At 37.4% G+C, this 27,935-nt stretch overlaps 1 protein-coding gene across 1 annotated transcript in view; it reads left to right on the top strand.

The window, feature by feature from the left end:
• GRIN3A (glutamate ionotropic receptor NMDA type subunit 3A) overlaps positions 1 to 27,935 on the top strand; it is a 166,892-nt gene that overhangs the window by 59,072 nt on the left and 79,885 nt on the right. The window contains exon 3 of the mRNA XM_079112225.1: positions 4,079 to 5,126. Within this exon, the coding sequence (XP_078968351.1) occupies positions 4,079 to 5,126 (1,048 nt within the window). The remainder of the gene's footprint in view (positions 1 to 4,078; positions 5,127 to 27,935) is intronic.

Below are 27,935 nucleotides of genomic sequence, written 5' to 3'. Positions count from 1 at the left end.
ACACATTTTACTTGCTTGCAGGTCAGTATTACTAATGTGGCCCTCTGGTTATATCATTACATTGCTCAGAAATCTTCATGGCTCCCTTTTTACTATTAAAATAAAACCCAATCTCATAAAATGGGTGTGTAAAAATTCTCTGCAGTCTAAAGTTGCAATGTGTTTTTTTCCACCTTGCTTTCCAATCAGATTGCTTCCTGACCCTTCTTATATTTTCCATATTTTTGGGGGTGCAGGGTGGTGTGCTAAGGATCAAACCCAGGGCCTTGTGCATGCTATAGAAGCACACTATCACTGAGCCACATCCCTCTCTCCACTTTTCATCTCTTTATCTTTATAACATTCCTGAATCTGGAAGGTTTGTTTACAGTGCATATTAAGGCTGGAGCAGTTGTTTGATCAGCATAGAAAATGGTGTTGGTATTATTCCCTTGGATTCAAGTTCTAGATTTCTATTAAAGGAACTAAAGATTACTTTTATCCTATCTTATGCCCACAATGCTCTCTGGGCTTACATTGAGCTTATATTCAACTAAATACTGAAGGTCTTATTCATATGGCCTTTTGTTAATCTGAGTTTCACCCATTCTTGGTGTGGTTTGTGAGCTAAGTATGATCTGTACATTGGCCCTCTTAAAATCACTGCTTTTCTTTATGAAGACAAATATCTCTAATCATGCCATCTTTTTTTAACTTTTCCTGCTACTACCTTATAAAAGAAGCAGAGAGAGCGGAAGTAAGAAAGAGGGAGAGAGAAGGAAGAAGCACTCTGCCTGGCACATGGAATTATATTTGGGACCTCCTCCTTCCAGACTATTTCCTATAAAGCCAGCAAGGGAAAAAAGTATTCTAAAATTAGTTCTGATGATCATGTCCCTCCCTGTGCAGAATGTCTTCAATGTCTCCCCGTTGCCTCATGTGGCCTCAGAGATGGCATAATTCATTTCCCACCCTCATCTGTAGCATGATTTCTCACTGCCTGTTGTCACTCAGCTTGCACTCTCCACCTGTGGACTTTGTGCATGTGTCTCTCTGGGCTAACAGCTTCATTTTCCAGTTTAATCTTCCTAAATAACTGCATTTCCTTCTTTAAGACTCAGTTCTTTAAGACTCCTCTATGAAGCATTTCTGGGCACCCCTAAAGTGGAACCTGGAGGTGCCTGTGTTCTCTCTTCCAGTGACACCAGGTTTCCCTCCATCACGATGCTCATTACACTGGTGTGAATTGCTTTTTTGCTTTCTTTCTCCCAACAAGTAGACTTTGAGCTTTACAAGACCAATGAGTTTTTATCTCTGTAACTATCAGTGCTAAAATGGTACCTGGTATTTCTCTCAGTTTATTATGCCATTACAACTATGCCTAATTGGTTTTTTTTTTTTTTTTTTCTTGTTCTTGTTCATCCAAGAGTCCAAGACTTAAAAAGGAGCATGGTAAAATTCAAGTTAAGCACAAGTAGGTTATCAATCTTTTAATCTCTCAACTAATAGAGTAAGCATTTATACTGTACGTGATTATCATTATATTACAAAGAATATATAGAGAAGACAACTGTTACTAAAAAGCTATCAATGACATTATTTTAATTTATCCTAAGTCTGAAAATAAAATAGGCATAATCTGTTATAAATGGGGATTCTCTGGAACCCAGTTTCTCAGTGCCAATTGCACAGTGAAACAGGCACTGGATTTTCTGGGCTGGGAAAGCTGGAGACATATACATTCTGATTGATTTGCTTTCTTTGATGGATAACTGTCTCAGAGCTAACTGAGCACTGTCCTCCTGTCATGGTTATCTTAAATGTTACTACTGATAATGAGGAATAGGCTGTACTGAAATGAGGGAGCTATATTATCTGTGAAAAAATTCTGAAGACTTCTAGTACTACCTTCTGAGATGCTTTAAGTATATATACTTATTAAGAGACCATGTCTCAAGGGTTCATCAAGCTAAAAATCCATAATCATTAAGCCCCAAATGTTCTTTTTTTTCCCCAAATAGTCTTAAAATAGTGAAAGACTCCCCTTCTACAACTTCCACTGTGCTTTCCAGATCACTAAATTAAGTACATAAAATTAACCTATTTACTACTGGCCTTTTAATCTCTAGGTTATGTCAGAAAATGTTTATATATCTATGTTTTAAGAAATCTGAAAGTAGATTTCTTAACAGAAATACAATCATAATCCCCCTTCCTTTGTAAGACTTAGGTAATTATCATTTGATTAATCTATGTATTTTAATGATTTGGCTCCCTGCTTCTCTGAAGAAGCAGAAAACTGTTTTAAAGTCTAAGATAGCTGAGACTTCATTACTTGTTGCATGATAGAAATTATTTTAAGTGATAGAATCCCACTAGGGAGTGCTAACATGAATAATTGCTATTACATGCAATCTACCAAAATGAAGAGTTTCGTTGCATTTAATGATACTAGCATCTTCAAATATGATTTACATTTATCTCTAATGAAAATTGGTGCATACTTCACACTTTCTGATTTTTCTATGTCCCTTCTGTGGCAACGTACTTCTATTGGCAATTGTAAATTATGGAGTAATGTTTGTGACAGGCAACAGGTGAATGTGTTTTGCTGAGCACCTAGACTTATATCATCTGGTTCCTCAGAATACCTACTATATGGCATTCCACATTTCAGTTTAATTCCTTTTAAAGTGTCTTGTGACACTGCTGCTGGTTTATTTTAATGCCGTATTTGTGTGTGTGTGTGTGTGTGTGTTTGTGTGTGTGTCTCCAACTAGAAAAATTCTAATAAAAGACTTGAAAAAGTGACCTGGGAATAGCCTTAATTGAAAACAAAACTTAAATGACATTAAATGATAGCTACCATTTCTAGAATATTTGTTCCATATCAGAAAGTGTGGTTGTGCTTTCTATGCATTATGTCCATCCCTAATAATGAAGGAAGGATTATTTTCCTCATTTTGCTGAGAACGAAATTAAATCTTATAGTTCAGTAAATTGACCAAGGTCAATGCTAGCAGGTGCCTGGGCCAATATTCCAATGCAGTTGAATCTGATGCCAAAGTTTGGGCTATTATTCTGATATGAGGCCTTGAGGGCAAGTATGGAGATGCCAGAGTTTATGTGTTACCTCTTATTTTCTCATCTTCTCAGGCTCAAGAAAGACAGAGGCTATGACCAAGCATTTTCCTGTCAAGTTTATATCAGAACAAATACTGAAAGTGCCTGAATTCATAGAGTTACGAATGGGTTTATCACTTAGTTGGTAATTTTCCTGTCTTTGACTTCTGGCAAAAGCTCTCCCTAGAGCCAAGGCCAATTGTTTTTCTCTAATGACAAGGGAGGGTAGCCTGAGGCTATCCAGAGAACTGCAAGTTTATTTATCATCTTTTTCTTTGTTCCATGGATCATATCCAACATGCAGCCTTGAACTGGCCCCATGAGGAGAGATATATTAATTGCTTACACTCTACAAGGAGAAACATGGTAATAAGATTTGGCTATTTCCTGATGTTATGAATGCAGTTTTAAAGCAATTATAAAAGTAGAGGCATACTTACTAAAACTCACTCCAACACCAGAAATATTTATTGAGCAGATTTAGTTGCAATGAAATATAGGGAATGGCAGAAATTGTTGGTTAAAAATGCTCAGAATCTCCAAAACTTGGAAAGCTCTGAAAGTATATAACAGTTTATAACAGAAAACAAGTATACATCTCTTAACTAAAAATTAAAAGATTTGGAGAAAGACCAATTGTCAAGCACCTGACTAGGATGTTAAAACCTAAGGGTAAGATCTCATTAGTTCAGAGAAATAGGAATAGTTTCCTAGAAAGAGTTTAGCTTATTAATGCCTGAAGAAAGTATGGGCAATACCTTGATACCTTGAGAGAGAGAGAGAGAGAGAGAGAGAGAGAGAGAGAGAGAGAGAGAGAGAGAGAGAGAGGAGAGAGAGAGAGAGAGAGAGAGAGAGGAGAGAGAGAGAGAGAGAGAGAGAGTTTTGTTGTTGTTAAGACAGAGAGGCAAAGATGAGCATGGCTTCCTACCTTTGCTTCACCTCTTCCTTACTTTTCAACTTTGCTCCTCTTTACTAGGTTTCTAGCCAATACCACTTTCAGAGGCCTCAGTGGTTCCATCAAAGTAAAAGGTTCCATCATCATCAGCTCAGAAAACAACTTTTTCATCTGGAATCTGCAACATGACCCTATGGGAAAGCCAATGTGGACCCGCTTGGGCAGCTGGCAGGGTGGGAAGATTGTCATGGACTATGGCATATGGCCAGAACAGGCCCAGAGGCATAAAACTCACTTCCAGCACCCAAGTAAGCTACACTTAAGAGTGGTTACCCTGATTGAGCACCCATTCGTCTTCACAAGGGAGGTAGATGATGAAGGCTTGTGTCCTGCTGGCCAACTCTGTCTCGACCCTATGACTAATGACTCCTCCTTATTAGACAGCCTATTTAGTAGCCTCCATAGCAGTAATGATACAGTGCCAATCAAATTCAAGAAGTGTTGCTATGGATATTGCATTGATCTGCTGGAAAAGCTAGCAGAAGACATGAACTTTGACTATGACCTCTATATTGTTGGGGATGGAAAGTATGGAGCTTGGAAAAATGGTCACTGGACTGGGCTGGTGGGTGATCTTTTAAGTGGGACTGCCCACATGGCAGTCACTTCCTTCAGCATCAACACTGCACGGAGCCAGGTGATTGATTTCACCAGCCCTTTCTTCTCCACCAGCTTGGGCATCTTAGTGAGGACCCGAGATACTGCAGCTCCCATTGGAGCCTTCATGTGGCCACTCCACTGGACTATGTGGCTGGGGATTTTTGTGGCCCTGCATATCACTGCCATCTTTCTCACTCTGTACGAATGGAAGAGTCCATTTGGTATGACTCCCAAGGGACGGAATAGAAATAAAGTCTTCTCCTTCTCTTCAGCCCTGAATGTCTGTTACGCCCTCTTGTTTGGTAGAACAGCAGCCATCAAACCCCCAAAATGCTGGACTGGAAGATTTCTAATGAATCTTTGGGCCATTTTCTGTATGTTTTGCCTTTCTACGTATACGGCAAACTTGGCTGCTGTCATGGTAGGTGAGAAGATCTATGAAGAGCTTTCTGGAATACATGACCCTAAGGTAATACTTCCTTTTACTCTGGCTTTTGTTATTGCCCATTATAACTCCATATGTTGTGTCTTATGCTACAGTAACATATCTTCCTCCCCTAATGCAAGAATGGTCTCTCAGAAAACAAAGGGACTATCTAAAATCTGTTGCCTAGTTAAACTAAGTGTTTTGTTTTATTAAATGAAACAAAATAGTGAGGTGTTTCAGTGGGTGATTGTTCCAGATAAAGTATTTCAAACACAAACATCTATTGATGCAGCTTCTCCTTGTGCTGTTTGACCATTGGACAGAAAATAGACATCAGGAAATAGTTTTCCACAGTATTTTTTACCTAAAGCAGATCTCCAAAACTGATTAATTACTTCTCTTTGGAAATAATGGAAATAAATAAGAGTATCCATATTTTAGATAGTTAAGCATGTTTGCCAAAAATAATAAAATAGAAACTAACATTCAACAGTAGGTATACCAATAGATGTGCTGAACAAGGAATACTAAGCTGAGGTGGCAGAATTAACTGAGGACATGGTATATTTATGAGTAAGGGAACTTATGTAGTTGGCCACTTTGGACTAAAGGAAGGCTTCCAGCATTCATGTTAGACTGTCCTGGGATAGTCAAGAGAAGTGCAGACAAGAAAATTGAATCTATCGAGGGTACTTTTATATCTTAGAGATACCTGATCTTTCAGGTAGAAAGAAGCAGGGTAGGGGGCAGAGTGCAGGTAGAACATGATAAAAATCAAGTAATGACAGTCATATGTATGTTCTCTCTGGATTAAAATGAGATCCATATTAGTGACGGAATATGAAGAATCTAGCCAACCCAGTGGGAATAAAGAGAAGGAGGCTGTCAAAGCCTAAGACCATCAGCATGAGGCTCAAGGTAATATTGCAGTCCTGATGTAGAACAGAATACAGATCCTGAGCAGTACATTCAAAATGTGTAGGACACACCTTGTAAAGATTGGAGAATGCTCCATTTCAGTAGGTTCACTCAGAACACAGTTTTCAAAGCAATTTGAACTAAGCTGAGTCCTTCAAATGGTGAAACACCCATCATACATTCTCAAATCCCTCATGCCATACCAAATCTCAAGGTATTGAATCATTCACTGTATATTTCTGTTAAATATTTAAAATTAACTTCATAGAACATGAACAAATGGGACATCTGCATCTTTAGTAACTGATGGAATGGACTAGAGATCTGGTGGCAACTTCAAATATTCTTTGGACAGTTTCAGTTAGGATGTAAGGTCTATTTTGCAACCAAAATAACATGAGAAAATTGACTCATATATTACTGCAAACCTCCTGATAAGTAACACAAGCATCATAAAATGATAGAGCTAACAATGCCTCACTAACTATGCAAGGAATTGTGTTGCTTCTTAATGAGCACTCCAGACTAGAATTCAGTGAACATAAATAAAGTCTTTAACATAAAAAATTGCATCACCCTAAAGAGAGAGTCTGATGATAAACCAACATTCATACTATACAGCAGTGTTAGCCTCCCATATTTGTCATTTTCCCCAGTAGTCCTGTAGATCTTTTGAAGAGTCAGTCTTACTAGACACTTACAAAGATTTTTTGCAAGAATCTTGCAAAATTCTTCTAAATTATAAATCTTCCAAATCTTCTAAATTATAAACTCAAAATGAAAACCATTCAATCCAATCTAGTACAGAAAAACAATATATTCCCTTTGGGCAAACCATTATCTGATGTAAAGGGTTGAACACGATACTGACTCGAGTTTCATTCATTAGAACCAAGGATTGCCAAATTAAGTCATGGATGTGATGCATGAAAGGCCTGAAGCAGTGACTATTCTAGAGGATTAAAAAGAAATCAGATGGATAAACCATACATGATAATAAAACAATTTTTAAGCAAAAAGGAATACTTAATCCTCAACTCCAGCAAAGTAAAGAAGTGAAATTTTTAGAAAGCTAACCCAGCCCACAATAAAATATCTGCAAAACTGGAAAAAGTCAGCTGAGTGTTATAGTAGGTCTTTTTTTTTAATAAGTACACTGCAATTATACATAATAGTGGGATTCATTATGCTATGTTCATGCATGTACATAACATAATTTGATCAGTCTCATTCCCCATTACCTCCCTTCCCTCCTCTCCTTCCTCTCTCTGACCCCTTGCTCTATTCTACTGGTCTCCCTTCTGTTATTTTTTAAATTAATTCATCATAATTGTATATGAAAGCAGGATTCACTGTGGCATGTTCATGCATGGATATAGCATAATTTGGTATATTTCATTCTCCAGTACTTCCCCATGTCTTCCCATTCTCCCTCCAATTTCCCTTCCTCTACACTATTGTTCTTCTTTCTGTTTTCATGAGATCCCCTTTTTATTGTTTTTTTCTCTTTCTAGTTTCCACATGAGAGAAAACATTTGACCCTTGACCCTTTGAGTCTTGCATCTTTCACTTAGCATGATGTTCTGCAGTTCCATCCATTTATCAGCAAATGCTATAATTTCATTCTTATTCACGGCTGAATATAACTCAATTATGTATATAGACCATAGTTTCCTTATCCATGTATCTTTTGACAGACACCTGGCCTGGTTGCTAATGGCTATTATGAATTATACTGCTATAAACATGGGTGTGCTTGTATCGCCGTGGTATGTTGACATCAGTGCTTTGGGATAAATACCAGGAAATGTAATAGTTGGATCAAATGGCAGTTGATGAAGTGGAACATGCCTTAATCTAAACTATTGTCAATTTGAGATAATGAATGAATTTCCAATGAAGGATCATAATAATATGTGTGTGTGTGTGTGTGTGCGCGTGCACACACGCATACGCTCCTGTGATGTGTACTAGTATTGTTTCTGTGTTAAAAAAAAACTCTCATTTATAGGGTTTCCACCTGAAGGTACCCACATTATTTGACTGTGTCAAGTTTGATATGCCTACTTTGCACCTGGACTTTTGGGAAATAATGTTGGTGACAGAATTTTTTTAGTTTTGATTCAGACACAGTGTTATGTAAACTACATAATACCCTCACCCTCCCACAGACACATGAGATAAAAATAATTTCTATACCTGCTGATCACTCAGCATTCATTCTTAAATATATCATAGTTACTAGCATGAGATTTTTTCTCTCCTGCCAATGCTAAATTGAGGAGAGCTCCACCTGTTTTTTACACTGAGCAATATGGAGAAATTTGAAGGTAAATAACTCAGATAATTTTACTTGAGTAAGTTAGGTCAAAAGACATAAACACAAAGAGAAACAACTTAGAAATTATAAACATGCCAATGTTTAGAAACAGATTGAGTACTGTTGAAGTTTTATAAAAGATGATCACCTTCGACTCAGTAATTTACTAAGTGGAAATCTTAATTAGCAAGGCAAAGTTGTACTATTTCCTGAAGAGCGCTCAGAATTTGGACACAGCATCAGGGGAGGAGAAATGGACATTCCAAACAAAGGAGTAGAATGAACTAGTTGGAGGTGGAAAGGATGAAGCACGTTCAGGAAATCAGTTGGAATCTGATTTAACCACAGCAGGTGTTACAGCAGGGGAGGGAGGTGAGATCCAAGTCTGAAAGCAGCCAGTCTAGTTGAGGTAAGGTAACAGAGGATCTTGAATGTCAAGGGAAGAAAGTCAATTTCTGATAATAGATCTTCACTGCCACTTTTGAACAACGAAATAGCACAGTAGAAAGGCGTCTGTTTACCTAACTGCTGGAGTCAGGGTATTGTTCAGTGACAAAGCATTTGCTTCTTGTGCTAGAGGCCCTGGGTTCAACCCCCACTGCCAAAGAAACAGACTGCTTTCGGGGCAGCAAGCAATCAAAACTGAAAGAAAAAATAAACAGAGCCGAAGTTATAGCTATGGTCACTGATAGGAAGAAGGAAGGATGTGATAAATATTGTGGTACTCCCATCAGTAGGACTTAGCAAATAACAGGGCATGAGAAGCAACAAATAGTCACACCTTCAAGATGAAGTCCTGAGTGCCTGAGAAAACAATGGTGCTGTTCGGGAGACAGAAAAAGCAGTTTATAGGCTGGGAAATATGGTGACCAGGCCAGTTTCGTTCATGGCATTTTAAAATCTACCTTGAATACTCAGATGAAATTTAGTTGGTATTTGGAAACATGGAGCTGGAGTTCAGGAGTGAGATTGAAGCTAACAGAAATCCTGAGTCAAGATGTGGAGCTGTATTAAAGCCCTGGAGGAATATGAGATCAAGGAGTCCCCAAGTATAGTGGTTTGAATATAAAGTGTCCCCAAAAGCTCAGGAGGCAATGTAGCAATAAGCAGAGGGGAAATGTTTATATTATGATAGCTGTAACCTAATTAGTGGCTTAACCACTTGATGGCTTATTGAAAGAATGACTCTACTGGGTGAAAACAGTAGGCAGGTAGGTGTGGCTGGAGGGAGTAGGTCACTGGGGGCATGCCTTTGGGGTTAACTTTTTGTCCCTAATGCTTTGCTTCTCCTCTGTTTCCTGGCTGCCAGACGTTGAGAAGTTTTTTTCCCCACTATACTTTCTGCCATGATGTTGCACTTCAGCTCAGGCTCAGAGCAATGGAGCTGGCAGGCCCTGGACTGAATCTCTGAAACCATGAGTCCAAAGTAAATTTTTCTTCTTCTTAAGTGTTTCTTGCCAGGTATTTTACTCACAGAGGGAAAGCTGACTGACCCCAGGTGCTGGAGGATAAGATCTGTGGGGAGATGAGGTGTAAGAGAAAGAGGGAAAAGTGCCTTGTAGTAAAGTCACATGGACCCTTCCATGCCCCTCTGTAGATTGAATATTGACTTTTTAAGAAGGTTGGTATCATCCTTCCTTGCTAGGCTTAACTTCTTACCAGTGGTTATGAGAGAAGACAGGCATGGATCAATGCCCAGTCCAAACCAGGAGAATTAGGAAGTGTGTGTGTGTGTGTGAATGTTTCATGAAACTAAATTTATGTGATTTGATTATTTTCCAGTATTGTTTAAAATTCCTTCTCATTCTTCAAATTCACTTCACAGCATGCTAGTTCTGATGAAAGAGAGCTTATTTACATAGAAGAACCACAGATCTCTTGTGGTTCTTTTGGAACATTTGTTTTTCTGCTGTAAGCTGAAAATCCTTCCAATCTGAACCAGAAATGACTTGTTCTATGAAATATTGGTCACACTCTGAAGATTATTCCACCTCAGATGCACCTTCTGCCTCATTTCTCTTCACACCCTTCATCCCTCTCATCTGCTAGATGGCAGGACAGCTCCCCTTATACCATGTTGTCTTTTTCTTCCTGCTTTCAGTACTCACAACCCAGTTACCTCACCTCAAACAGAGGTTCCTGTTAATGCTCTTGAACACCTGCCTCCATCTGTTCTCCTGCAACTCTTCTTTGATTGTCTTGGGATACACTTCCCCTGTTTCTCATATTTGCATACCTCAGACCTTTGAGAAGAACAGCCTGCAGAGTTTCCCTAGAAGCATTTGCTTGAGAAAGGTGCTCAGGTTCATCAATGGGAACTAAGGTCTGGTTACACCAGAGTAAGCTCTGGTGTGCTGTTGCACGGTAGGTGCCTTTAAGTAACAATTATGTGCTGTATATTTCAGAAAGCTACTAGAAAAGATTTTGGATGTTTCACCAAAAAGAAACGATAAATGTTTGAGGGGACAGAAATGTTTACCCTGATTTGAACATTACACAAAGTGTACATGTATCAAAACATAACATGGTACCCCTGTGTATGTACAATTTTATGATTTCATGTATCCATTTTAAAATATATTTGATCAAATAAAGAAAAGAGAAATGTGCTCCAAGGAATTGATGCCATTAGTTCTTATAGTACATATAAGCACCCTAAATCTGAAAAAGGGGCAACCAAAAGTTCCATATATACTCTCCTTAAATTATCCTTTTCTGTTTCATATAATACTTTAAAATTTAATAATAGCTTTTTCTTATTTTTGTGTAGTTTGTGGTTCTAGCCCCAAATTCTAGCTATGGTTTTGCCTTTTCTTTTTTTTTTTTTTTTTTTTTTTATTGTAAACAAATGGGATACATGTTGTTTCTCTGTTTGTACATGGCGCAAAGGCATACCATTTGTGTAATCATAAATCCACATACAGTAATGTTGTTTGATTCATTCTGTTATTTTTTCCCCTTCCCCCCACCCCTCCCACCCCTCTTTACCCTCTATACAGTACTTTCTTCCTCCATACTTGCCCCCCTCCCTAACCCTAACTCTAACCCTAACACTAACCCTTCCCTCCCCCCCATTATGTGTCATCCTCCACTTATTAGCGATATCATTCGTCCCTTGTCTTTTTGAGATTGGCTTATCTCACTTAGCATGATATTCTCCAATTTCATCCATTTGCCTGCAAATGCCATAATTTTGTCATTCTTTATGGCTGAGTAATATTCCATTGTGTATATATACCACAGTTTCTTTATCCGCTCGTCAATTGAAGGGCATCTAGGTTGGTTCCATAGTCTGGCTATTGTGAATTGAGCAGCTATGAACATTGATGTGGCTGTATCTCTGTAGTATGCAGATTTTAAGTCCTTTGGGTATAGGCCAAGGAGTGGGATAGCTGGGTCAAATGGTGGTTCCATTCCAAGTTTTCTAAGGAATCTCCACACTGCTTTCCAGAGTGGCTGCACTAATTTGCAGCCCCACCAGCAATGTATGAGTGTACCTTTCTCCCCACATCCTCGCCAACACCTGTTGCTTGTATTTTTGATAATCGCCATTCTAATTGGGGTGAGATGGAATCTTAGGGTGGTTTTGATTTGCATTTTTCTTATTACTAGAGATGTTGAACATTTTTTCATATGTTTATTGATTGCTTGTACATCTTCTTCTGTGAAGTGTCTGTTCATTTCCTTGGCCCATTTGTCGATTGGATTATTTGTATTCTTGGTGTAGAGTTTTTTGAGTTCTTTATAGATTCTGGAGATTAGTGCTCTATCTGAAGTATGATTGGCAAAGATATTCTCCCACTCTGTAGGCTCTTTCTTCACATTACTGATAGTTTCCTTTGCTGAGAGAAAGCTTTTTAGTTTGAATCTATCCCAGTTATTGATTCTTGCTTTTCCTAGTCTTATAATTATAAAATATTTCTATGGGGGAATTTATGTGTTTGAACAAATATCTATTGACTTGAAACGCAAGATTTGTGATGATCTGTATTTATATAGGTTCTTCTGCAAATTGAGTCTTGGCAGCAGAAGTGTCTGTAATCCTGATTTCAAATAACTAACAATAAATTTAATAGGTCCATGTTTCCTCTTGATCATAATCATTTAGCATGCAAGCTATACATTTAACACAATTAATAAAACTGTTAAGAATTAAGAGGGTGAATATTTCATCTCTGTTTTGGAGTTGGCTTCAACCAACCACTTCAAATCAGAAAAAAAATTAAAAGTAAATGGCTGTGTAAGACAGACCGATTCATGATTCACTGAAGGTTGCAACAGTCCATAAAGGCTGGACATTTTTCCCCTGATATGTGATCAGAGAGAAGAGATAATCTTGTAGCTGGCTGCTCCTACAGATAACCCCAAGGGATAGGGACTGGCCTGCTATGCATATGAAATCCAGGAGATAGTTCTGTCTTTATTTAAGTCTTTTTTTTCCAGAATAATTTATTTTATGCTAAAAGTAATATGTAAAGCTTCTCATAGTCTCCCACCAACTCCTCTGGGAAGCAAGCTCCATGCTTCAAAGCTGGTGGCCTTTGAAGCATGAGACCATATAGGCAATAATTTATGAGTACTGTATTTAATAGAGCTTATTTGGCTATTTCCCCAACAAAAACTAGCACTATTCACTATAGGTGCTGCAGAAAATAAAGTAGACAGATGGAATCAAGCATCCATTGCCTATCATCCAAAGTCATTTCCTTTCAGCATTTTGGGGTGACTGGTAGGTAGACAGAAACCATAGTATTATTTTGATCTAGCGAGGCCTCTGTGTGAGTTCATGGTCTAAGATGTGGATCTGGGCATTCTTAAAAACCTCCAGTCATTGGCATCCACTGTGCTGGGATATAAGACCAGATGAGAAAATCCCTTCACAAATCATGAAGCATGCTGGAAAATAAAACCCCTCATAGAACTGAATTGACCCAGTTGAAAGGGCACTAGAGGATTCGAAGTGAGTTATTTGTTGATTTTAACAGATTTCCTTGTACTTCTTTTCCAGCTTCTCACATATAATGTCCCCTTATCCCTGAGTCTCTAATATGAAAGAGAGAGAGAGAGAGAGAGAGAGAGAGAGAGAGAGAGAGAGAGAGAGAGAAAGAAAGAAAGAAAGAAAGAAAGAAAGAAAGAAAGAAAGAAAGAAAGAAAGAAAGAAAGAAAGAAAGAAAGAAAGAAAGAAAGAAAGAAAGAAAGGCTCCTTATAAGCCTCCTTAGGAGGCTAGGGTCATTGTATGGCAAATGACAGTACTGCTTTAGAAAACCAATCCTGATGAACATTCAAGTAAATATTAGAAATTAAATAAACCTGATGTGAAGACAAGAGCAAACTTTAATCAGAAATATTGAAGCAAAGGACACTGGCATAGGCATAGTGGGAAATGCTTCCAAAATAATAAAATCCGCCTTTATTGATCCTCATATAACAGCATGTGGCTGCCCAATAAAACATATAAATTCACATAATAAAAGCTGACCATGAAGAAGTAAGGGATGTCATAACTCCAAGGCAAACAAGATGCTGAAAATGGGGCTTGAGAGAGGGTAAAAGGTAAGTACAGCAATCCATTCATTCTTTCTTTAATTCACCCAGTAAAGAGCAACTTCTGTTCCAGGAACCACTCTAGGTGATTGGGGATTTTGTAGTAAGCAAAATAGACACTGTTCCTGAAATGTGGAATTCAATGAGAAAGAAAGACATTAATCAAGGGAGCACATAAATCAAGTAAGGATTAAAACCATATGAAGTTACTGTAGAGGAAAATACAACATAACCTAAGAGCCTTGCAGGAGACATGATCTGAATGGAGAGTCAGAGAAGCCCCTGCAGGAGATCAGCGAGCTACAGGGGATTTGAGTAGGGATGCTAGAGAAGTGCATGGTAGGATGATGGGCAGCACATGCAGAAGTCCTGGGGCCACTCCATCACCAACTACGAGACTGGCTACAAGGCCAAGACAAGAGAAATGAAAGTAGGACAAATAAGAAGGTGAGAGGATTTTGACTACCACACATTTTTAAAAGGAAAAAAAAAATGCCAAGAAATACCATAGTCCAGGAATAAATGCACTTCCCACAAGTGTTGCATACTTCCAGATAGAAAATATAACAAGGAAAAAAATCTGGTTTACTCTAACAAAAAAAAATTCATAGCAGATCATGGAAGTGCCCTGTGTAAGTATTATATTAATAGAAAAAATAATAATGAAGTGAGGCATTAAAGATGATTGGATAAAATAAATAAAAATAAATTGGAAGATTCAATATTCAAAGCTGTCAAAATTTCCTTATAACTTTAAAGAAAATTCAATCAAAACCCCAAAGGGTTTCTCTAAGTTTTTGTTTAGTTATTGCTAAATCTTAAATAAATATACGTACTTATTTAGATATATATAAATGTTAATCTTTTTTAAAAATAAGTCTGTTTAGTTCACCTCTAGATATTGATATACTTAATATGAGCAGAAACAACAGAAAAGCTAATGTTCCTTGACCACTCTTCACATGTCGGGCTCTAGTGCAAACAAATATAATACCTCCCCTTATTAAGTTGTTATTGAGACTAAATAAAATAATCTGTGTGTGTCAGTCAGCTGTCACTGTGATAAAACACCTGAGATAAACAACTTAAAGAAGGAGGATTTATTTTGACTCAGTGTTTCAGTCCACAGTTGCTTGGCTTTGACACTTTGGACCTTTGGTGAAGCAGAACATCACGGTGGGGAACATGTGGTAGAGGAGTTTCTCACCTCATGGTGGCCAGAAAGCAAAGAGAGAAGAAGCAGCTGGGTTCCCAATATCCCTTTCAAGGGCAGCCTCCAATGACCTAACTTCCTTCCACTAGGCCCCACCTCCTGAAGATTCCACCATTTCCCAATAGTACCACAGACTGGAAACTAAGCCTTCAACACATGGACCTTTAGAAGACTTGTAAGATCCAAACTATAACCCCAAGTAAAGCACCTTGCATCATTTCTTATACATAGTGGGCACAAAATAATATTACCAAAATTAAAAGTCTTATCAGATTTAATACCAATATATTTATATCAGTTTCTCTCTCTCCCTCTCCCTCTCTCTCTCTCTCTCTCTCTCTCTCTCTCCCTCTCTCCCTCTCTCTCTCTCTCTCTCTCTCTCTCCCTCTCTCCCTTCCTCCCCCTCTCTCTAACACACACACACATACACAGTGTCAAGGTGAACTGGGTAAATGGAAAGATTCCCCTTTTGAGCTAAGTTCTAGAATGGAGCTTGGAGACTATTTTATTGCCCACTAATAGCAGATTTATTGTCACTGTGGTGTGCATTTTAAGCATTATTCCTTGTTTCCTGTTATTTCTTTTTCTTAGTTCATTCTGTTTTAATTTATGCTATCCTATATTTTTTGTGACTTTTAAACTACCTTAAATCTTTTTGAGAATGAAGCAAGATGTGTGTGTGTGTGTGTGTGTGTGTGTGTGTGTGTGTGTGTGTATTAAGTAATGTCAAGATCAAGTGAACAAATAATAGTAATATCAATCCAGGAAAGAAATAAAATTAACCAATAAATATTTTTAAAATGTAAATCTTACTCATAATTAAATAACTAATTAAGGCAGTAATGAGATTATATTTTTACACATCAAATGAGAAAATTTTCTGGACTGTGCTCACTCATGGTAGATACACAATAAGACAAACACCAGTAAACACCACTTTTGGAGAATAAGTTTATGGTGTGTTCATAAATCTATCTGGGCATTTGTTATCAAGAGCCTTAAAAGGGTTCATGCCCTTTCACCCTTAATTTCCATTTCTAGGTCTCTGTGCAAACAAAATAATTTAATATGAATGCAACAGTTTACTGCAAAGATTCACTGCAGCCTTAGTAAAAATAACAAAAACTTTGAAACCATGTGTTTTATAGCACAATTAATAAATTATAATATTCCTATGTGCTACAAAAATCCAGCCAGTGGAGATGATTTTGAAGAGAACTTTAAGAAGTTAAAAAAAATCAAAATATAACAGTAAGTGAAAATTTAGGATAGGAAATTACATACATTTCCAATTTTGCAATATACATGTCTCAGAAGATGTTGTAGAGAGAAATGACTAGAAGGAAATACAACACAATGTATATAACATAACATAATATGATATATATAAAATATCATAGCACCTATACCTGAGTAGTGTGATTAAAAGAAATATTTAGTGTTATTTCTATATGCGGAGAACCCAATAAATATCTACTGTAAATTACAAAGTCAATATAATAATACAATTAATGTATATTAACAAAATAAATATTTCTCCAGCGTTCCTCTATTATTATGTAATGAGAAGTCTTAATAAACCAAGTAGGAATGGGAACTATTCAGACACGAAGCACATCCATGGCAACAGCAATAGCTGCAACAGCAATGTTTGCCACCACTATGAGCCTCTGAAATCCAGGTGAAGTGATGAGTTCCCCTACGAGTAGCATTACATTGAAATGTTTATATTCTAAACACACACGTTCCATGGAGACTTTCGGATGCAAATTTTTATTCCCACTCAGATTATTCCCTTCCTAAGATTTAAGACAATCTGTAATTGTCATCTTTTGTTAATTTTCCTACTTTGCCTTGCTTACCACTGTATCCTGAGAACCTAGCACAGGGTTGGGTGATATCGTTCAATTAAATGAATGAAAAACAGCAGCAGCATTAAATAAAGGCAGAACATTCTGCAGTGATCACTTTGAAATGCTTTTGATATGGTTTTGCAAAATCGGGCTCATACTAGATGCTGTAGAAAAATAGAAAGAAAGCCTGAGTAACATGTTAAGAAGCAACAGTTCTGGTATCAGGTCTGTTTGATATCTGAGTTAATTTCATGCTGCTTGGGTGAAGTTTGGCAAGTTCCTGAGCCTCTCGTGGTCCCTGTGTCCTCATCTGAGAGAATTAAAGAAGAACATGAGAGTAAAATATCCAGCCAATATCTGATTCCCTCTAACACTAGATTATAAATTCTGTAAGAACAGAGACCAAATTTGTCTTATGCACCTGTAGCCCTAATTCCTAAGCATATGGCAACCATTCATTTAGCTAAGCGTAAACAAATGGATGTGATTGTCGGACCAAGGAGAAGTGGCTCCTATAAGTATAGTAGGACAGACAAAAGGTGAGAGCACTTCTCACTTGCCGTGGCCAGATCAGCTCCAAATGACATCCGAGAATAATCCAGAGTATTTTAGCCAGGAGATTGTATATAACCAGACCATCAAAGCAAAGAAAACTTAGAGGACCATCATCCTTATAGTGGGCCAAGAGTCTGAGATGTAGGATCTTTAAGTGGGAGGGCACTCTGAGGCAACGTAGGACACATACTGCTGTCCCAGCCTGGGTGGCTCTGGGTCCCTGGTGGAACAGTTGGGTCAGAACTATTTAGAGTCCAGTATTGGTCAGATAAACAGTGCATGACAATTAGTAGGAATTGAAGAAATTATTTCCCTTCCCTTCCTAAATGTTCTCCAATTTAAGGAACTTTAGGAAAACCATCAAGATTTTCCTAATTCAGGTTGAGAAAACAAAACAAATGAGCATGTGATATATTTATTTCTTCACCTACTTCCAAAACCATATTGAGATGGCGTATTTACATAATTTTTTAAATAACTGCAGTTTTATTACTTTCAAATAGATACAGTAATTCATACTAACTGCAGCAAAGTATTTTCAATTAGACACCCTGCTGAGTTTGCTTTAATGAATGTCTAAGATCATTTCCTTCGTTTGAATACAAACAGAGAGTGTGCCAACATTTTGCAAAGCCTTCTCTTAAATTAGGGGGAAATTGGCTTATAACTTTGTTTACATTATTAACCTTCTTAGCAAGCATGATGTCTATACATAGATTCTTTCTATACCAATGATTACATTGTTAGATATCTATAAATAGTCATATCTATCTTATGTAATTATGAACAATTATCAGTATGCATGTCTATTGACTCTATGTAAATGTAGATGTTTATATTATTTAAAAGGCTAATGTAGGTTAAATGGACACACATCTTTCAAATTAGGGAGAACTAAGTTAATGATCATTTCCCTGTGAACAATCTCATTTTCATGCTCAATAAATATTCATGTGTTTGTGAAGAAATTGTGTAGTGTCTCTCAAAGGGGCTCCTTTTACATCTAAAATATACATTTTGGTTCTGCAAACACAATGTAAACTAAGTGGAATGTTGGCTTTTTCTGATTTAGCCTCAATTGGATATTTTGATCCTTAATCAGATCAGGAGCTAGTGTGATGCAAACACTGGTGTATTCAGTGACAAATCAGGAATCATAACTGACTTCAGCTCCATTGTGAACTCAAGCTGGGAAATTTGGCCATATAGGGCTCAATTTTCCCAATTACATCTAGATTCAAGGCCACTCTAGCCAATTGCACAGACTTATGTATATGAGGTTATTCTTTCCTAAGTTCAGAAAGGCATCTTGTCAGAATCCTTTAATATCTTTCAAACTCAAAAAGGGTACTCATCACAGTATTTCATCAGGAAGCTGCTGCCTAAAAAATGTCAAGTGGAAAAAAATTTAACAACACCAATCAAACCAAGCACTTATCAGTGCTTTTTAAAATTATATTTCAACTAGGTTTTGGTTTTTAGGGGGGTTTTATTTGTTTTGTTTTGTTTTGGTTTGGTTTGGTTTTGCCTCAAATTAAGGTAGCTGAATCTATTGGCACATGAGATGAAAGTGAATATAGTTTTGTAAACATATGTATCTCCTATAAATCTATGTGCTTTAGATGATAATTGGTCATGATCCCAAAGGTCGTACATGGCTGACCTGACTTTGGAATGAGGCCATAGATGTAATTTCAGGAACAGGACCTAAAAACATCAATGTCAACAAATAATAAAATACATTGGATACCTACTATGTTTCAGGAACATCACTAATTTAAATAGATTTTTTCTCATTTAAACTTTACTGCATCCACAAGATAAATAAAATAGGCTGAAAGAAATTAAATAACTTGTCTAGAGCATATAGCTAATGAATGGCAGAGAATTCACACCCAGTAATATGTGACTAAGAATTATTCCTACTTAGTATTTCATTTACGTGCAGTAAGAAGGTACTTGCTAACCTGATTTATTCCAACCAGGCCTTTCCCTACTCCAGGACTTAGGCTGGGAAAGCCTAAGACCACAAAGAGCCACAAAGACCACTCAGACCACAAAGGAGACTCAAAAGTAGAGATTGCTGGAGAGGCGGGGACAGTTGGATCTGTGCACACACAGTGTATGATTCAGTAGAGGATGAGGAAGCAAGAGAGACACATACCCAAAAGGGATTCACTCATCCCCCAACACACACCATCATGATCACTACCATCCTGCCCAGGGAAGTATTAAGCAAGGAGAGACCCTGCTAGGTACTTCATAAACTAAGAAGATGTTTATCTGCATGGCGTCTTCCTTCCACACCATGCTCTCATGGTCTCAGATGCCACCCCAATCCCTGACCACCACCCCCTGTGAAATGGCAGCTTCTCTCCCCTGTTCCCCCACCCCACAGTATCATCTCCAAATGGAGCTGTAGCATCAGATCATGACCTCTGGTGCCAATTAACCTCCATATTGTTCCCTCCATCCGTTGCTCCACCTCACATTCAGCACTATTTATGTCCAACTCACATACATGTTGCTGAAAGCATGAAATCAGTTCCTGTTCATCATGATGCTGTTTATACTATTTAAGGGTCAGAAATAATTTAAAGTCATCAAAGTACATATGTTGTATTAAGTAGGGTACTTTCCTTCATTGGAACCCAGTATTGCTGTTAAGGGGAAAAAATGAGAAATTTTTCAAAATAGATTATACAAAATATGAATATGAAATAAAAATAGTGTGTAAAAACGTTCTGCTAACATTTTCATTTTATTGAATTGTCACTGGTGTAAAGAGTTGCTCACCACTAAGACATAAAGATATCAGGAGGCACCTCGCTTTCTGCCACACTCTGAAAGCGCCCCCAACAGCCATTTCTTTGTATTAAGAAATCTTCCTCTATAATGCCCCTACCTATACTGCATACATTTCAAGGTAAGACAAATGTTCCCTGAAAAAGGTGAGACTTCTGTTAGTTTCTTATATGGGTTATTAATTTAGACGAGATGATTCTGCTGACATTGCGAGCAAGAAACCATGTACCACTGAACAGTTTGATTAATTTTATGGAGAAGACACCAACCATTGGATTTATGGAAAGAGAAGCCACAGTAGAAGGCAGGCAGCACAGCTTGCTGCCAAGACTTAGCCCCCTGTCGCTCTGCTTCTCATAGCTGAGGCTGCTTCACCCTCAGGTTGAAGCACTACCCTTTTCCTTACCTTTCCCTCAGCCAGCCCTAAGAACTCACCCTATTCTCATGCAGGAAGAATTGACCATGCTCTATCCAGACTCTTTCTTCTCAGAGGTGTGGTTCAAGCACCAGCAGTTTTGGTATCTCCAAAAGCATATTATAAATTTGGAATCTGACTCTCTCTACCAGACCTACTAAACCAGAATCTGCATTTTAACAAGATTCCTGGGTATTTCGTTTGTCAGAAAATGACTGCAATTGCTCAGTTACCACATGACCCAGCCACAGATTCCTCTTGTTGCTGGCTCTTATTCTTTAAGCTTGAATCCAGGACATTTTCTAGAGCTGAACTTTTACTTATGCTTTTAAGTGACTCTGTGCCCTATTAAGAAATTCCATGTTCCAGTGACTTCCACAGTGTGATCCTGCTTGACTCTGGCTCTATCCAAGCATCTGAAACCTAACATGCCAGTGGCAATTTTATCCCAGCTGTTGACATCTTAGATAATAGACCTAAACAATTCTCTTTTACATTGTCTACCCAGAATTGTCCTACCCCTCTAACAAACCAACTCATTCTACTTCTTGGCCTTCTAGCCAAACCAGCAACACACTGATCCTTCCTCTAAAAAATTTCAGACAGAATTTCCTTCACAAGACTTTTTAACTCTTGCTGTTTCCTTTGTGGAAATAGTAACTAGTTTTATCAGCCTCTTTGAATAATTATTAGCTCAGTTCTTACCTGCCCCTCACATCTTGTAAACTAGTTGCCAGATCACTGTTTTCAACTCCTCTGGAGAAATGAAAGGTGCTGCCCCAGAGTTCAACTAACTTTACCACTGGCATTTGACATGAGTTCTTATCTATACTTGAATGCTAAAAGAGGAAATACAGACTTTTATCTCAATCCAGTGATTTTCTTTTCATTTTAGCATGCTCTTAGAAAAATTATTTTGCTTCACTACTATGACAATAATGACGGACGCCATTTGTAAAGCCCTTCATAACCTCCCAGGCACCTTCACTTCAGTACTCAGTTGATTCCCTACATCCTTATGTGTTTTCGTCAGGTTTGTGTCACTACGACCAAAAGACGGGTCAAGAACAACCTAGAAGGGGAATTGTTTATTTTGTCTCACAGTTTCAGAGATTCAGTCCATGGTCATGTAGTTCCATAGCTCTGGGCCCAGGGTGAGGGAGAACATCATGGAGGATAGCATGGCAGAGGGAAGCAGGTTAGGACATGGAAAACAAAAAGGACAGAGAGAGAGAGAGAGCTCTGCTTATCAGGGACAAGATATAAACCCCAAAGGCATAACCCCAGTGATCTGCTGCCTCCAGCCATACTTTACCTGCCTATTGTTACCACCCACTTAATCCCTATCAGTGGATTAACTCACTGGTTAGGTTAAGGCTCTCATAATCTAATTGTTTCACCTCTGAACATTTTTATATTGTCTGACACATGAGTTTTAGGGGAACACCTCATATCTAAAACCATATCATTCCACCCCTGACCTCCAAAAGTTCATGTCTATCTCACAACTCCAAATACATTTAGTCCATTTCTAAAAATCTCCATGGACTTAACTTTACCAGCATTGCCCAAAAATCTAAGTTCAAAATCTCATCTGGGACTCGAGGCAAACTCTTGATTATGAGCCCCTGTAAAGGTCAAAAGCAAGTTACATGTATCCAATATGTAATGGCTCAGAATAAACATTTCTATTCCAAAACAGAGAAACAGGGTCACAGAAAGGAATGGGAGGGAAACAAGGCCAAAATCCAGCTGGGTAAAGAAGTCCTATAGCTCCACATCCAGCATCTAAGTAAGGCACATGGCATCATGATATTCTCTCCAAAGGGCTTATATAGCTCCACCCTCATGGCCTTTCTGGTTGCAATCCACATGGCCTCTCTCTTGGCTTGTCTGTCCTGCAACTTTCCTCAAGAGACTTTCCACATTACTGGCATCTCTTTATCTTGGGATTCTCCACAGCAGCTTTAGCTTCCTTCTCATATCTTCATGCCTCACTCTCTCAGGAGCTGGCTTGAGGACTTCTAACCTTGACATACTTTGCCTGGTCACTCAGGCCTTTGCAATCTCAGTGGAAGTTTCCATAACCCACAATTTCAGCATCCTGCATTCTTTTTGAATCAGTATTGTGTTGTGAATACCAAAGTCTGCCACCATCTCAAGTGATAACAAGCCTCCTAGAACCATGGCTGCAACCACCTCTTAGTACTTGAGTGGTTGTTCACAATAAAACAACTTTCTAATGAGTAAAATAGACAATTCTTTGCTAGAATGTAACACAGATGGGTTCTAGTTTAATTTCCAACAGAGTCCTCCTTATCCTGTAAAATCTCTTGAGGCCAGTCTTTACTGTCCACAGTCTTATTGGTATTCTTGTCATCTGACTTGCCATAAGAATTACCCTCCATTTATAACATTGTAAAGCTTTTCCAACTTGTATCTCTAAGCTTTTCAAACTTCCTCCCACAAACTACCTCCAGAGGTTTCTGAACCACATAAGCAGGTTAGCGGCAGCAGTGACCCCACTTCTCAGTGCGAATTTCTCTTTTGGTCAGTGTTGCATTGCTAGGACCAAGAGATCCAACAAGATCAACCTAAGGATGAAAAGTTTATTTTGACTCAGGGTTTTAGAGGTTCAGTTCATGGTCAGACAATTCCATGGTTCTGGATCCAAGACGAGGCTAAACATCATGGCAGGAAGGGTGTGGTAGAAGGAAGCAGCTCAGGACATGGAAACCAAGAAGCAGAGGGAGAGCTCTGCTCACCAGGACAACATATAAACCCAAACGGAATGCTTCATGACCTACTTTCTCTGGCACACCCTGCCTGACTAGTTGCTACCCAGTTACTCCATCAGTGGATTAATCCACTGTTATGTTAACGCTCTTATAATCTGATCATTTCACCTCTGAACAGTCTTGCATTGTCTCACACATGAGCTTTTGGGGAAAATTCATACCTAAACCATAACATTGTGAGACAGAAGAGGCATTTAACAGTGGAGAAGATGGAAGCTCAGAGGTGTGAAGTGATATTTCCAAGGCTCAAGCTGCTATTTACTTTCAAGTGTCCTAAATTCAGATCCATCACAACTCCCAATACAATGTACTGCTCTAGATTAAGCTATGTTCAAAAAATATTAAACATACAATAGTAGGCATGTTCTCAGCTCCCAAAGCCCTATTCAGAATTTCAAGATTGTTGTTTGAGAAAAATAAGTATCAAAACAAATAAGAAACTCATGCTGTATTCATTTAATTGTTGTTCAATGAACACAAAGTACTTTTGAATTATCACAAGTTTTTAGGGGGTTTAACTTTCAGGATGATGAATACTTTACAGGTCAAATATGAAATCAAGCAGTCAATACACTGAGAGCCAAACTGAAGTCCAAGAACACAGAATATATTTTGCTTTATGTCATGTACCAAATGACTAATAGGCAGCAAGGGCTCCCAGAGTTATAATTTCAGCCCAAGGTTCTGGTAACTACATGAAATCCTTGAGTGGTTTATGATATCATAAGATGAAATTATAGCTCCCCATGGGCAAAAGTTGTTGAAAGGCTTTCAGCCATCAAGTACCATAACTAGCCTGTCCTGTATAGCAATTATAGGAAAAACTCTATTAAATGCCGAGTCATGTTGACTAATGACTTCAAATATAGAAATTATTTTTAAAAATGAGAATGGCAGGCAATTCATTCACCCATCCATTCCATAAATATGTATAAGTCATCATATACCCAGCACTAAGATAAAGACTTGGATTATAGCAAAGGACCAGTCAGATCCTCTCAGAGAACTTTCATTCCAGCAGGAGAATAAGACATAAAATGTCCATATCCTCAAGAGGAGTGTCTAGATGGTGGTCAGAATGCTGTGCCAAGTGCATTAGCAGGAACTGACCAGCTTGATGAGGAAGGAGCAGAACACCATCAGACAAGGCCTCCTTGAGGAAGTCAACAGAGAACTGAACTCTGAATGATGGATCCAGATTATGAAGGAAAAGAAAAAAACTTGTTCTAAACAAGCAGGTAACCAAAATAAGAGAGAGAGAGAGAGAAAAAGACTCTGAGAAGAAAACACAGAGGTCCAATTTCCCTCTAACAAATAGGAAAAGCTGTGTGGGTATGCTATAGGAAAAAGTGGGAGAGAATCCAAAAATAATGTGTAAAATAATGTATCCAGGACATCAGTTAAAAATGATGCGTAAATACTTAAATTTCTCATTGCATATACATGTAATATATAGATGTTATAAATATAAATCACATGTATTATATTGTATACAAATACCATATATGCAATTTTGTGCACATAGAGAAACTTAAGGTATATATAATATAGTATACAAAGCTATATATACTTTATGTATGTGGACATCGATATATATGTACATATGTATATGTGTTTTCATGTGTGTGTACCAGAGCAGAATTTGCAATGAAAAACAACAAACTATTTTCTATAAAATGCCTCATTTGCAGTCACAAGGAAAAAAAATATTTTAAGATGCAAAGACTATAGAAATAATATTCAAAGAGTAATTGGGATGACAAAATCAGATAAGGTCATAAAATACTGCATCGAATGGAAAAACAGGTACAGGATTCTAAAAGAGACCAAGAGGTGATTCAATGTGGAACATTTACCTAGTGAAGATGTCATTTCTTTTGGAGGAGAATACAAAGATTACCACCATATGGAAAAGCTCAGAGTGACTGACTACACAAGTCTCTTCTGAATAATATTTTGATATCATTTCAAACAAATTATATTATTTTCAGTGATACAATTTTCATTTGTATCACATTTTACAATATCATATACTTTCTCAGCTTAGTGACAAGATATACTAACAGAAGAGTTTTAGCATAAATATAAATAAATCATCTAAAATTATACCCAGAAAATAAAAAATAGAAACAAGAAAGATTATATCTCAAAACATCTTAAAGAGGAAATGGATTACAGACACAAATCAATAGATCAAAATACTTATTTGAATATGTGCCCCAAGCTCTAAATAGATATTTGTAGACATAAGAAAAAATGTTGCAAGGGTTTTTTTTTTTTTTTTTTTTTTAGTAATTATTGGTAATCCTACAGCCTAAAAATTGGTTTCATTTCAAAAGCTTTATTTTTAGAAAATGTCTCAGCAATGTGCCATTTACAAGAGATACACTTTGACCTAACCTAAAAAAATCTAAAACTTAATGAATATAGTTCAAAAAGTATATAAATTGTTATAAAATGTGTTTTGTCTTTTTAGAGTTTACCACAAATTAAAATAATAAAAGTGACCTAAATATCTATTTATTCTGAATGGCTGTGTGCTGAACAAGTACTACAGTGAAACTGAATATAATGAAATATTTTAGCCATTTTTGTACTAAATGCTTTAATATATTTATAAAAATGAAAGAACCTAGCCTTCGGGAATTGTAATTCTTTTAAAATCTTACTTGGCTATCATTCCTAAGACAAGTGACATGTGGATGACAAGTTTTAATAGCCCATTCATACTTGGAATTTTTATGCATTAATAATACTTGGAGTAAAAATGAACATCACTTTCCAAATGCAATAATAAAAGAAGATATTTGTGCAAATGTTCAAATTCAAAAATCACCTTGGACTGAGTCAAACCATGGAAAATTTTAGCTCAGAACAAAATTCTTCCACCCCGACTCCATCCCCCACCTAAAAAATCACAAGGATGTGAAAACAGAGGATTATAATGGAAGCTGTCTTGCAACATTAACTGCAATGCTCATTTCCCTAAAAGCCATAATTCATGGTTGCTCTACAGCCTTTTTCTTTCAGCAATTATGCATATTAGAGGAAAGTTTGAATACATAAAAAACTACACGCTGATAGAAAATCAAGCCTCATAATAGACAAATTTACTCAACTAGTTTTTCCTGAAAGCTATGGCAAATGTGAAAGCTAACTAGGCTGCCCCAGTGCAAGGTGGACCTGGTCCAAAGAGGTTCAAAAAGGAATGAAAACTACAGGGCTTCCTGCCTGGGATCCCTGAATGATCTAGTACAGGTTAACTCCATTACTGAGAACAATACCTTTGTAGGAGGAGGAATTTGGGAACCACTGGCTGTCCAGGGAATTTAACACAAAAGTCACTCTTTTTTTTTTTTTTTTTTTTTTTTGGTGTATGTTATACTGCCATAAATCTTTTTCTTTCAATTTTAGGAAAATTTAAAAATAATTTTACTAATTATACAGATTAATGGATTTCATCATGTTATATTCATATATGTATATAATGAATTTTGATCATTTCTACCACCCACCTTTCCCTTTCTCTCTCCCTCCCTGCTTCGCTTAGTCTGCCTTCTACATTCATGTCATCTTTTATTTATTTTTCATCTAGATTGCACATATGAGAGAAAGCACATAATACTTGTATTTTTGAGTCTGGCTAATTTTGCTTAACATGATGATCTCCAGTTCCATTCATTGTAAATGATGTGTTTTGTTTATGACTGACTAAAACTCCCGTGTATATTTATTACCACATTTTCTTTATTCATTCATCTGTTGATGGACACAAGGGTGATTCCATAACTTGGCTCTTGAGAATTGTCTACTATAAACATGGATATGCGAGTATCTCTATAGTATGCTGACTTTAATTCTTTTGGATGTATACCAAGGAGTAGTATAGCTGAATCATATGGTTTTTCTACTTTTAGTTTTTGGAGGAAGTGCCATACTGACTTCCATAATGGCCACACCAAATTACATCCTACCCTTAGCATATAAGGACTACCTCACCCCTACTCCGCATCCTCACCAGGATTTATTGTTATTTGTGTTCTTGATAGCTATTTTGACTAGGGTGAGATGGAATCTCAATGTAGTTTTGATTTGCATTTCCCTGTTGGTAAAGATGTTGAATGTTTTTTCATTTAATTATTGACTATTTGTACTTCGTCTTTAGAAAAGTGTTTGTTCAGTTCATTTGCCTATTTATTTATTTATTTACTTATTTATTTATTGTAAACAAATGGGATACATGTTGTTTCTCTGTTTGTACATGGAGTCAAGGCATACCATTTGTGTAATCATAAATTTACATAGGGTAATTTTGTTTGATTCATTCTGTTATTTTTTTCCTTCCCCCCCACCCCTCCCACCCCTCTTTTCCCTCTATACAGTCCTTCCTTCCTCTATTCTTGCCCTAAACCTAACCCTAACCCTAACG

The sequence above is a fragment of the Sciurus vulgaris genome, assembly GCF_902686455.1.
Source record: "Sciurus vulgaris genome assembly, chromosome: 15".
NCBI classification, from domain to species: domain Eukaryota; kingdom Metazoa; phylum Chordata; class Mammalia; order Rodentia; family Sciuridae; genus Sciurus; species Sciurus vulgaris.
This window is presented reverse-complemented; position numbering and strand designations above follow the sequence as displayed.